Source organism: Hemitrygon akajei, unplaced genomic scaffold (genome assembly GCF_048418815.1).
Source record: "Hemitrygon akajei unplaced genomic scaffold, sHemAka1.3 Scf000091, whole genome shotgun sequence".
Lineage (NCBI taxonomy): Eukaryota > Metazoa > Chordata > Chondrichthyes > Myliobatiformes > Dasyatidae > Hemitrygon > Hemitrygon akajei.
The window spans coordinates 779,269-792,869 of NW_027331977.1; the positions used below are offsets into that span (position 1 = coordinate 779,269).

The following is a 13,601-nucleotide window of genomic DNA, read 5'->3' on the forward strand; positions in this document are numbered from 1 at the left end:
TCCCCAATCCAGGCAACATCCTTGTAAACCTCCTCTGCACCCTTTCAATGGCTTCCACAACATTCCTGTAGTGAGGCAACCAGAGCTGTGAAGCACAGTACTCCAAGTGGGGTCTGACCAGGGTCCTATACAGCTGCAACATTACATCTCAGCCAAAAGCTCAATTCCACGATTGATGAAGGCCAATCAACCTTACGCCTTCTTAACCACAGAGTCAACCTGCGCAGCTGCTTTGAGTGTCCTATGGACTCGGACCCTAAGATCCCTCTGATCCTCACTGACAGGAGTCGTACCATTAATACTATATTCTGCTATCATATTTGACGTACCAAAATGAACCACTTCACACTTATTCGGGTTGAACTCCATCTGCCACTTCTCAGCCCAGTTTGGCATCCTATCAATGTCCTGCTGTAACCTCGACAGCCCTCCACACGATCCACAACAACACCTCCAACCTTTGTGTCGTCAGCAAACTTACTAACCCATCCCTCCAATTCTTCATCCAGGTCATTTATAAAAATCACAAAGAGTAAGGGTCCTAGAACAGATCCCTGAGGCACTCCACTGGTGACCGACCACCATGCAGAATATAACCCGTCAACAACCACTCTTTGCATTCTGTGGGCAAGCCATTTCTGGATCCAGGAAGCAATATCCCTTTGGATCCCATGCCTCCTTACTTTCTCATAAGCCTTGCATAGGATACTTTATCAAATGCCTTTCTGAAATCCATATACACTACACCTACTGCTCTTCCTTCATCAATGTGTTTCGTCACATCCTCATAAAATTCAATCAGGCTCGTAAGGCAGGACCTACACTTGACAAAGCCATGCTGACAAATCCTAATCATATTATACCTCACCAAATGTTCATAAATCCTGCCTCTCAGGATCTTCTCCATCAACTTACCAACCACTGAGGAAAGACTCACTGGTCTATAATTTCCTGGGCTATCTCTACTCACTTTCTTGATTAAAGGGACAACATCCATAACCCTCCAATCTTCCGGAACCTCTCCCATCCCCATTGAAGATGCAAATCACCAGAGGCTCAGCAATCTCCTCCCTTGCTTCCCACAGTAGCCTACGGTACATCTCATTCGGTCCCAGCAACTTATCCAACTTGATGCTTTCCAAAAGCCCCAGCATATCCTCTTTCGTAATATCTACATGCTCAAGCTTTTCAGTCTGCTGCAAATCATCACTACAATCACCAAGATCGTTTTCCATAGTGAATACTGAAGTAAAACATTCATTAAGTACCTCTGTCATTTCCTCCGGTTCTATGCACACTTTCCCACTGTCACACTTAATAGGTCCTGTTCTTTCACGTCTTATCCTCTTGCTCTTCACAGACTTGTAGAATGCCTTGAGGTTTTCCTTAATCCTGTCCGCCAAGGCCTTCTCATGACCCCTACTGGCTCTCCTAATTTCCTTCTTAAGCTCTTTCCTATTAGCCTTATAATCTTCTAGATCTCTAACATTACCTGGATCTCTGAACCTTTTTGTTCAATCTTTTTATTAAATTTCAAATTAATAAACATATCAATATTGATAATGTTACATAGAGATCGGAATTACATTAATAACGGTTAACATGTATAAACACATATTTCAAATAACAAATGGAGTTTAGCCTCCCAATCTCTTACCAATTAACTATGAAATAGATATTTATAAAAAGAGAGGAAAAAATGCTAAACCGAGAAAAACTAAACTAAAAAGAAAACAAAGAAACAAAGTTGGTCGGCCATGTCTCACCAGTTAAAATTATAATTTGCCATTAACTCCGCTCCTCCATACAAGAACAGAAAAAAAACTAAAAAAGGATTCAGAAATGGTCAACTTACATCATATGAAAATATTGACTAAATGGCCTCCAAGTTTCTTCAAATTTAACTTAAGAGTCTAATTTTTTTTCCTCCAAATTTAGACATGCTATCGTTTGGGAAAACCACTGAAATGTGGTAGGAGTTTGGAATCTTTCCATTTAAGTACGATGGATCCTCTGGCTATTAATGTTAAAAATACAATTAAGCGACAAGCTGATGGGGATAAATGACCGGAGTCTATCACTGGTAGTCCAAAAATTGCCGTAATAGGATGAGTTTGTAAATGAACACGCAGAACTACTGAAATAATATCAAAAATATCTTTCAAATATTTTTCTAGAAGAGGGCAAGACCAGGATATGTGAATCAAGGAAGCTACTTCAGAATTACATCTCTCACAAAGAGGATTTATACGACGGTAAAAACGAGCTAACTTATCCTTGGACATATGAGCTCTATGAATTTTAAATTTTATCAAAGTGTGTCTGGCATACATTGAAGTATTAACTAGTTTAAAACTTTTCTCCAATTTCTCTGTGGATAAATATATTTTAAGTTCTCTTTCCTATTCGTTGTTAATTTTATCAGATGTACCTAGACATATTTTCATAATCAAATCATAAATAATTGCTATTAAACTCTTCTGATACGGGTTTAAACCTAAGATTTTTTCTTGTAACTTCGATTTGATATATCAGAAAGGTAGGTAAAGTGGCATTCAGAAAGTTTCTAATCTGTAAATATCTGAAAAAGTGTGATCTAGGCAAATTATATTTATCAGAAATCTTCAAAAGACATGAAAGGCATATTTTCCATAAAAAAAGGCTTGATCAATTCGAAATGTTTGGAAAAAAATTAGATATAATAGGACTTGAGAGAATAAATATATTCAATCCAAAAATTTACTTAATTGAAACCATATACGTATTGTCTGTTTAAATATCAGATTTATCATTTGTTTATTCAATTCAGTAAATGCAAAAAGTGCAGTTCCTAAGATAGAAGCCAGTTAAAACCCCTGTGCAGACTCTCACTCGAGGCTCATCCATCGTGGAGATTGAGTTTCATCCAACTCTTGTGTCCAAAACATTAAATATTGAATATTAATTAATATTAATAAAATCTAAGATTCAGCAAAGCCAAGCAGCCTTCCTTTTTATTTATTTTGTTATGTTTGAAGCCAAACAGAGCTGCAGAACGGATGCCGCTCATAAGACAGAGATAAGGGAGAGCCATTCAAAATGCTACTAAGAGAGAGATAACGAGAGAGAGATACATAATTCAGTATTTTGCCGTCTGCACTGATACTGCCACAGACATTTGCTTTGAACATGAACAGTTCGTTAACACTCCTGCTGAGACAACAGGAAGTGGTGAAGTTTGATGGACAGGTGACACCCCATCAGTGGTGGGGGGGGGGGGGGGGAGAGAATAGCGGGTTTGCTAAGACACAGGCAGACACGCCACGATACCCTGAAGAGAGCATTGTGCCCCCACAAGTTGGTGGGAGTTTGGAGAACTGATTCGCGGTAATCGGCCAGAGGCTCACAGGGAGTAAAGGTACGACTGGTGGGGACCTGTTGTGTGTCCACCCTTGGCTGGGTGACGGGTTCACCACGGAAGAACGGTCGCATCTGGGACAGAGGGGTCACAGTCGGTGACCACAACCGGACAAGAAGACAATGGAGGGTTTGCCTGAAACTTCAGCTGTATCTCTCACTCTCTCTCTCTCTCTCTCTCCAACGGTACCACAACAACTATCTCAAACTACACCAAACTGAACTGAACTCTGCTTCACTGGAAGACTGATCATTTACCCCTAGACTTCGCCCATATTTCTGTGTATATGTGTATATTATCATTGCTAACCTGTTACATTTATATCATTGCATTTAGTTTACTGTATTACTTAATTTACTAATAAACTTTATTAGTTTCTAGTAATTAGAGACTCCAACGAGTGTTCCATTTCTGCTGGTTTGACAATCCAGTTACAGGGCACGTAACATAAGTGGGGCCTCTGTCCGGGATCTTGAATACCAAAATTGAAACTGGTTGAAGTGATTGGGTTAAATTCCCGTATCTGATTTGGTCGTGAAAAAAAAACAAAGAAAAAAACAAAAAGGGCAAACAGCAGAAATGGAGATTGAGGAATTTCTGAAAACGCCAACCTTGGAGGCATTAGAGGATGCCAAGAAATCAGACTTGGTGAATGTTGCAAAACAGTCGAATCTTTGGAAGGGGAAGCAGGCAATGAGGAGAGATAAGATACAAAGAACCATCGTTGAGTATTATGTATCTAAGGATGTGTTTCCCGAAGGGGACCTGGAGGTGGTGTCTGAGAGCAAACCTGGTGGGGCTGCGATTCAGCTGCAGATGGAAAGGGCTCGAGCATGAGTTACAAATAAAACAGCTAGAAAAGGAGGAAAGAGAGAAACAGCGAGAAAGGGAGGAGAGAGAGGAGTGAGAAAGGGAGGAGAGAGAGGAGTGAGAAAGGGAGGAGAGAGAGGAGTGAGAAAGGGAGGAGAGAGAGGAGTGAGAAAGGGAGGAAAGAGAGGAGTGAGAAAGGGAGGAAAGAGAGGAGTGAGAAAGGGAGGAAAGAGAGTGGGAGCGAGAAAGGGAGGAAAGAGAGAGAAGGCGCGAGAAAGGGAGTTTGAGCTGGAGAAGTTAAAGAGAATGCGAGAGGGGAGCCAAATGCCGGACCTAGGTGGAGGGTTCAAGGTGACCCAGGAGGTTAAGTTGGTTCCCCCATTTGAGGAGACCGATGTTGATCAGTACCTTCTACACTTCGAAAAGGTCGCTGTAAGTCAGGACTGGCCGAGGGATAAGTGGGCTGTTTTACTCCAGAGTGTGTTTAAGGGGAAGGCTCAGCAAGCTTACTCAGCATTGTCAGCAGAAGATGCGAAGGAGTATGATGTGGTAAAAGAGGCTATACTCAGGATCTGTGAGTTGGTCCCGGATTCATACCAGCAAAGGTTCCGGAATGTGAGGAAGCAGTGGGATCGCACGTATTTAGAGTTTGCCCGTGAGATGCAAATTTATTGTGAGCATTAGTGCCTCGAAAGGGGTCACTGGGGATTATAAAAAACTGCTACAGCTACTGCTGATTGAGCAGTTTAAAGGTTGTGTCCCTGAAGGTATGCGGACCTATCTAGATGAGAAAGAGGCAGAAACCTTAGTCGCGACTGCTAAGTTAGCAGATGAGTTCGCGTTAACACACAAAGCAAAGTTTACCCCGAGTAAGAGCTGCCAAAAGGGTAGTAGAGAGGGCGGAGAAAGTCCGCCGGCTAAACCAGAAAGTAAGCCGGGGACTAGTGAGCAGGGTAAGGAAGACGGGAAACAGTCTGGCAGGAAGTCTCCTAGTTTTGTGTGCTTTAATTGCGGGAAAGCTGGTCATATTGCGTCTAGCTGCTTTGCTCCAAAGAAGGAGACGGCAAGGAAAGGTGACCACGCCGACAGGCTGTGTTAAGCCGGTTGAAACGCCGTTAAAAGAGGAGGAGCTAAACCGAGTTCAGGAGGAATGTGAGAAATTCCTTTCAACCGGGTTGGTATCTGTGAGGGAGTGTTCACCCCCAGTGCCAGTAAGAATCTGGAGAGACACTGGGGCTTCTCAGTCCTTAATCCTAAGAAGGGTGTTGGAATTCAATAGTGAGACAGATACTGGTGATATCATACCGTTACATGAAGTATTTTTGACGCATGATTTGGTATCCCGACCAGTCACGATAGGGGTACAGCCTGCACTCCCGATACCCGATGTAGATGTCTTGCTCGGGAACGACCTGACAGGTGGGGATGTGTACCCAGCAGTGAAGCTGACGAGCAAGCCTGCCAGTACTGAGGACCCGCCCATAGTTTCTGGTTAATCCCGCCTGCACAGTAACTCAAAGCATGGCCAGAAAAGCGGCAGAGACAGGCGCCAGTTTAAATGAGTCCAGCGTTGATTTAGCTGAGACGTTTTTACCAGCCCTTTACCAAGAGGGGTTAGAGGGTGGTAAAACGGAGAATAGTGGAGTTAAGGAAAGTAAGAGAGACGAGGAAAATTTAGGGTTGTCAAGAAACGAGATTTTGAGCCTTGCCTATAAGCTACCCCTAGGTGGACATTTTGGAATGAGGAAGGAATTTATGGAGGCACAGAGCCAAGTTGAGAAACAGATGTGGCAATTTTACAATTTATTTTGAAAAATAAAGACATATGACATGGTGATGTTGTTCAAGTATGTGATTTGGAGAGGAAAAACTTGGTGTTGTTTTGACCGAAAGAGACCATCTGCTAGTGTCATTAAGGAAACTGATCAAATTAAAGATCCGGAAGATAAAATTAATGAGTTGTTTGGAAGTTCAGCAAATGGGCTTAGTCTGGACAACATTGGTGATAAGCTAACACCTGTGAAGGGGGTCTCTGAAAGCCGTATCCAAGCTGATAAGCCGGCTGACCGCGCGGAAGTTAAATGTTCTGTTTCAGAGTGGAGAAGAGGCCACGGGTGAGCAAACACCATTTTCGAATAACAGGATCTAATTTTGCAGGAATTTGACTTTTTTCGTTTGTAACAAAGCATGTGAAAGATAAAAAAATCATGGAAGATTGACTGTTTGAATTAGGTTTAAAAGTAAACTGGAGATTAGAGTTTGCATACAGTTCTGTAATGTACCACATTATAATCACACATGTATTGGTTCACACTTTGTAATATACACCTAAGCTAAGAATTAACTCCACTGTAGGAAAAGAATTAGTCACTTATTCGGGTGTTACAACATTTTGAGGTTTATATTTGTCCAGCACGGAAGCCCCTGATAGTTTACACTGATCACAGTCCATTAGTGTTTTTGACCACCATGAAGGATAAAAACAAACGCTTGTTAAGTTGGAGTCTGACATTACAGGAATTTGATATAGAGATAAAACATGTAAAAGGAACTGAAAATGTGATTGCAGATTGTCTCCAGGTGTTAAAATTAAAGTTCTCTGTATTAGCCTAATAGCTGATGACTACCTGTATATTAGAGTGTATTTTGTAATGTGCATTCATGTCCTTAATTTTTACCCCTCCCCCCAGTAAAAATTTGTTTAAGGGTGGGGGTGTTATGCGTAAAGTCATTTGGCGTCTGCACTGATAATGCCACAGGCATTTGCTTTGAAAATGAACTGTTCGTTAACACTCCTGCTGAAACAACAGGAAGTGGTGAAGTTTGATGGTTGCCCTAACTGGTTGCACCACCTTCTGTTCTAGAAAAACCAATGCCCAAGAATGGAAAAACCAAAAAAAAAGTGATGGATACAGGCCTTTTCTTCACAGGAAACTCACGCTCCTCAATTGAGTGTTGCCACAGAAGAGCAGCCTCATGTATTTTGTGTATGTGGGAATAGATTAGAAAAATAACCCTTCAAAAGAAAGGAAGATTTTTTTTCAGTCAATGGGTGCTCAATCCATGGAATTCATTGGAGGAAGGCTGTGGAGACCAGGTCACAGGGAACATTTAAACAGCGCTTGATAGGTTCTGGATCAGTAAGATTAACAAGCATTACAGGGAGAACGCAAGAGAATGGGGATGAGCTAGAAAATCAATCAGCAAAGATGGAATGGTGAAGCAAACTCAAATGCTCGAACGGCCTAATTCTGCTCGTGTGTCTTATTGCCCATCACCTCCTGTTTCCCGCGTTATCGGTTCTCAGGAAGCCTTACCCTGCAGTTACTACTGATGCAATGTATCAGGGAAACACATGGGGGATCTTCTTCATGCCAAAGGTGATGAGAGTGCAGAACGAGCCGCCAGGGAAAGTGATGCTACGGGTTGGGATTGAACAGTTAATAGAAGCTTGGATAAGTACGTGGGTGAGATCAGTCTAGAGGTGAAGTTTGGTGGACTGAGGCAGAATACTGTTCTAGCATGGACTCGATGGGCCAAGGGACCCATTTCGGCTCTGCAGTGTTCAGTGACATTTTCACACCCGTGTAACACGACCGAAGTCACTGGATCCCCATCACTATTGGCACCTTTAGATGTGGCAGGAATGGGTTATTCAACATTCGAACTGTCTTCATAAACAGCATAGTAACATCAGGATTAGATGATATTCTGTGAACTACAGTTGGTCATTACTTGTCTGCAAAGTATTCTCTCATGAAGGAAGAGATGTGCTGCAGAGAAACAGGCCCTTCAGCCGATTAATTCGACATCAACCGTTCACATACGTTGTCTAATTTATCAGCTGCATGTGTGGTCTTCTACTGTAGCTCACCCACTTTGGATTGAGCAAATGATCCTCTTGACCATGTCTGCATGTTTTATGCATTGAGTTGCTGCAACTTGATTGGCTTATTAGATATCTACATTAAAGAGCAGGTGCATGTGGCCACTGTGTGTGAGCGTGATCCTTCGGTAAATTTTCCAGCATTACAGTTGCCTCAACTTTTATAGAAACCTTTTGGTTCAGAAGCAAGAGTGACATTACTTGAATCAGCCATCTTATTGGTTGACAATACAGAATGAATTTTTTTTACTAAGCAGTAATCTGCTGGAAGAACATGGTACTTTTTTGTCTCTCTCCTTTGAGCCTTTGGTCACCTCTTCTTTGCTCTTCTAACCCTCAATAAAATAAACTCAAATTACAGTGGTGGGTGCAGGTTGTGCAGGTTTGGAATTTACTCCCTAGTGAATACGGAATTGAAAGGATAGCTATTTGGGGTATTCAATATTAGCATGCGAATTATAATTGTGAACGCACACTTCCCTCCCCCATTACCACCCCTCCAAGTGCACGCCTCTTATATACCAAAGAGCATAGGTTCAAGGTGAGAGGGTGAAAATATTTAAAAGGGACAGAGGTGGAGCTTTGCACATGGAGTGTGGTGCAGACGCAGATGGTGCGAAGTTGTGCTGAATACGAGTACAAAAAAAACACATTTTAGGGATATCTGGATTTGTGTTTCGCTAAGAATATTGCAGAGTGATAATATGCCAAACATGGCATTCGCGTAGGAGAGCACCTTGGTTGGCGTGGGCAAGTTAGAATGAATCCTCTGTTTAGTGCTATATTACTGCACAACTCTGCATCCCCCCTTCATCTATATGACTGTGTACATTTTCAAACAATCCCAAGGGTTACTCCAATACAACTGACCTTTAAATAAACATGCTCACCCCGAACAGCATCATTTCACTGAGCATTATATTGAACAACATTCTGTTGCAATAATCGACACTTTCAGTCTACTAACATGAATAGTGAATGGGTCTGGTTAACACTGAGAACACAACAGAAAACTCACTCTCCAGATGCTCACTGGTACCTGAGGACCAAACACCTTGCTTAGCCGTCGCGCCGGCATCATTGGGTTGACTGGAGTTTCCACCCATTTCACTTGCGTCACTCCCTGTAACAATACAAAACTGAATTAAAGACAAAACAGAAGTGGAAAACAATGAGAGAGAAAGCCCTCCAGACCACTGAGTACATCTACATGGTGCGCGATCAACACAAAACAGCATCCATCATCAAATGCCCACTCTCTTCTCACTGATGCCATAAGGGCTGGTTCGTAATCAGTACCAGCTGCAGGTTCCCCTGCAATTCATTGTTTCATCAGTCATTAAGGGGTGACAGGCAATGAGGTCGTTCACCTCAAATTTGTTGTAGTTATAATTTCAGAGGCTCTGTCCCAGGTCCAGCATGTAAGTGCCATCGAAAACAAGACACAACAGCAGCTCTGCTTCATTTGACGTTTGTAGATATTCGCCATATCATCTAAAAATTTGTCAAACTTCTGTAGATGCACAGTGGACAGTATCGTGACCGGTTGCATTATGGTCTGGATAGAAACACCAATGTCCAAGAATGGAAAAGCCAACAAAAACGTGGAGAATGTCCTGTTCATCACAGACAAAGCCATCTCCACCACTGGGCTTTGCCACAAGAAAGCAGCGCCCATCAAAGACTCTCACCACCCAATCTATGCTCGCTTCTTATCTAAGTCATCAAAAGGAGGTACAACACCTTTTGTGGGACTTCCGCATAAAAGCATTGGTGTTTCCATACCAGATCGTGTTGCAGCCAGTAAATACCACACACCTACAGAAGTTCTTAATAGCATGCCAAATCTCTGCAGACTCCCTAGGAAGTAGAGGGTCTGCCATGCTTTCTTCACAATTGCTTGGATGGTCCTCTGAAATAGTAACACCCGTATCATTTAAAGCTGCTCGCCCTCTCTATCTTTGAAGCTCCAATGAAGATCAGCTCATGGACCTCTGGGTTTCTCTCTCCTGAACTCCACCACCAATTTCTTGGTCTTATTGAGTTCGAGGTTGTTTTCATGACAGCAGTCTTTGGTTACCTCTTCTTTGCTCTTCTAATTCTCAATAAACTGAAATAACAGTGGTAGGTGAGTGAAGTTGGATCCAATAGGGACTTTTAAGAGCCTCTTAGACAGGAACATAGAACGTTGAAAAATAGAGGGCTAGACACTTCGAAAATTCTAATTCTAGGCAGTTTCTAGAGTACATTGCATGATTGGCACAACAATGTGGGCCGAAGGGTCTGTAATTTGCTGCAGATTTCTATGTTCCGAACAACTTTTATGCCTTAATCTTGACTTTAGGATTGCCAAAAGCATCAGGATGCAACACAATTTATACAAACAATGTTGAAGAAAATGCATCAGTTGTGCTTAGTAAGTTTGAAGATTATAACAAATTAGCTGGTTTGGTACACAGTGAAGAAATCTGTCAAAAATTACGAGGGCATTTGGATCAACTAGTTCTGTGGGTTGAGGATTGTCACTGGCATTCAATCCATTTATGTGTGAAGTACTGCACTTTCATAGTAAAGGATAGGACCAGCAGAGTGTTGTGGAACAGGAAGATAACAGTAGAGATACAATTCACTGCAAGAGGCATAACAGGTAAACATCTGGTGTAATGTGATGTCTCAGGTAAACTGGATGCTAACAGAGGCATTCGACACACCGATCTGTATCAGTCAGGCCACTGAATTTCGGTGATGGAACGTAATGTTCCCATAGCTCGGGATGTTGCTGAGGCCATACATTGAGTATTGTGTACAGTTTTCCCCACTGGAAAGATGTCATTCAACTGCAAACATTGTAATGAGATTCCGGGGTCTAACATACAGTGAGAGGTCGTGCAGGTTTGGAATTTACTCCCCAGTGAGTAGGAAATTGAAAGGATAGCTATTTGGGGTATTCAAAATCAGGATGGGTATTATAGCTGTGAATGCACACTTCCCTCCCCCATCACCACCCCCTTCAAGTGCACGCTTCTATAAACCAGAGAGCATAGGTTCAAGGTGAGAGGGTGACAACATTTAAAAGGAACAGAGGCGGAGCTTTGCACATGGAGTGTGGTGTAGACGCAGATGGTGTGAAGCTGAGTTGAATACAAGTTGAGTACAAAAAAAAACACATTTTAGGGATATCTGGATTTGTGTTTCGCTAAGAATATTGCAGAGTGATAATATGCCAAACATGGCATTCCCGTAGGAGGGCACCTTGGTTGCCATGGACAAGTTAGAATGAATCCTCTGTTTCTGTGCTATATTACTCCACGACTCTGCATTCCCCCTTCATCTATATGACTGTATACATTTTCAAACAACCCCAAGGGTTACTCCAATACAACTGACCTTTAAATAAACATACTCACCCCAAACAGCATCATTTCACCGAGCATGTAATTGATCAACATTCTGTTGCAATAATCAACACTTTCATTCTACTAACATGCATATAGTGAATAGGTCTGGTTAACACTGAGAACATAACAGAAAGCTCATTCTCCACATGTTCACTGGTACCTGAGGGTTGAACACCTTGCTGAGCCGTCGCGCCGGCATCATTGGGTTGACTGGAGCTTTCACCCATTTCACTTGCGTCACTCTCTTTAACTATGCAAAACCAAATTAAAGACAAAACAGAAATGGCAAACAATGAGAAAGAAAGCCCTCCAGACCGCTGAGTACATCTACATGGTGCGCGATCACCACAAAACATTCATCATCAAATGCCCACTCTCTCCTCACTGATGCCACAAGGGCTGGTTCAGGATCAGTACCAGGTGCAGGTTTCCCTGCAATTCACTGCTTCATCAGTCATTAAGGGGCCAGAGGTGAAAAGGTCAGTCACTTCAAATTTGTTGGAAGTTATAATTTCAGAGGATGGATCCTGGGTGCAGCATGTAAGTGCCATTGAAAACAAGGCACAACAGCAGCTCTACTCTTCCTTTGACATCAGCACAGGTTAGCCATACCTTCTAAAAATTTGCCAAACTTCTGTAGATGCACAGTGGACAGTATCTTGACTGGTTCCATTATGGTCTGGATGGGAACACCGATGCCCAAAATGGAAAAGCCAATGAAAACATGATGGAGACAGTCCTGTTCTCCACTACTGGGCCTTGCCTCAAGAAAGCAGCACCCATCAGACTCTCACCACCCAAGCTATGCTCGCCTCTAATCCACGTCACCAGAAGGAGGTAGAAGACATTTTGTGGGACTTACGCTGAAAAGCATTGGTGTTTCCATACCAGGTCGTGTTGCAGCCAGTAAATACCACACACCTACAGAAGTTCTTGATGGCATGCCAAATCTCTGCAGACTCCCAAGTTACAAAGAACATATAACATAAAACTATACAGCACAGTACAGGCCATACGGCCCACAATGTTGTGCCGACCATTAAACCATGCCTCCCATATAACCCTCCATCTTAAATTCCTCCATATACCTGTCTAGTAGTCTCTTAAATTTCACTAGTGTATCTGCCTCCACCGCTGACTCAGGCAGTGCATTCCACACACCAACCACTCTCTGAGTAAAAAACTGTCTTCTAATATCCCCCTTGAACTTTCCACCCCTTATCTTAAAGCCATGTCCTCTTGTACTGAGCAGTGGTGCCCTTGGGAAGACGCGCTGTCTGCACACACTATCTATTCCTCTTAATATCTTGTACACCTCTATCATGTCTCCTCTCACCCTCCTTCTCTCCAAAGAGTAAAGCCCTAGCTCCCTTAATCTCTGATCATAATCCATTCTCTCTAAACCAGGCAGCATCCTAGTAAATCTCCTCTGTACCCTTTTCAATGCTTCCACATCCTTCCTATAGTCTGGCGACCAGAACTGGACACAGTTCTCCAAGTGTGGTCTAACCAGAGATTTATAGAGCTGTATCATTACATCACGACTCAAAATCTATCCCTCGACTTCTGACAGCTAACACCCCATAAGCTTTCTTAACTACCCTATCTACCTGTGAGGCAACTTTCAGGGATCTGTGGACGTGTACCCCCAGATCCCTCTGCTCCTCCATACGACCAGATAGCCTGCCATTTACTTTGTACTCTGCCTTGGAGTTTGTCCTTCCAAAGTGTACCACCTCACACTTCTCCTGGTTGAACTCCATCTGCCACTTCTCAGCCCACTTCTGCATCCTGTCGATGTCTATTGGCAATCTTCGACAATCCTCAACACTATCCACAACACCATCAACCTTTGTGTCGTCTGCAAACTTGCCAACGCACCCTTTTACCCCCACATCCAGGTCGTTAATAAAACTCACGAAAAGTAGAGGTCCCAGAACCGATCCTTGTGGGACACCACTAGTCACAGCACTCCAATCCGAATGTACTCCCTCCACCACGACCGTCTGCTTTCTGCAGGCAAGCCAATTCTGAATCCACCTGGCCAAACTTCCCTGGATCCCATGCCTTCTGACTTTATGAATAAGCCTACCGTGTGGTACCTTGTCAA

General features: G+C 42.8%; 1 protein-coding gene across 1 annotated transcript in view; it reads right to left on the reverse strand.

The window, feature by feature from the left end:
- The window catches only part of LOC140722851 (NACHT, LRR and PYD domains-containing protein 3-like), a 93,729-nt gene that overhangs the window by 47,855 nt on the left and 32,273 nt on the right, over positions 1–13,601 (reverse strand). The window contains exons 6-7 of the mRNA XM_073037492.1: positions 11,652–11,741; positions 9,112–9,216 (exon numbers count right to left, since the gene is read on the reverse strand). Coding sequence (XP_072893593.1) covers positions 9,112–9,216; positions 11,652–11,741 — 195 coding nt within the window. The remainder of the gene's footprint in view (positions 1–9,111; positions 9,217–11,651; positions 11,742–13,601) is intronic.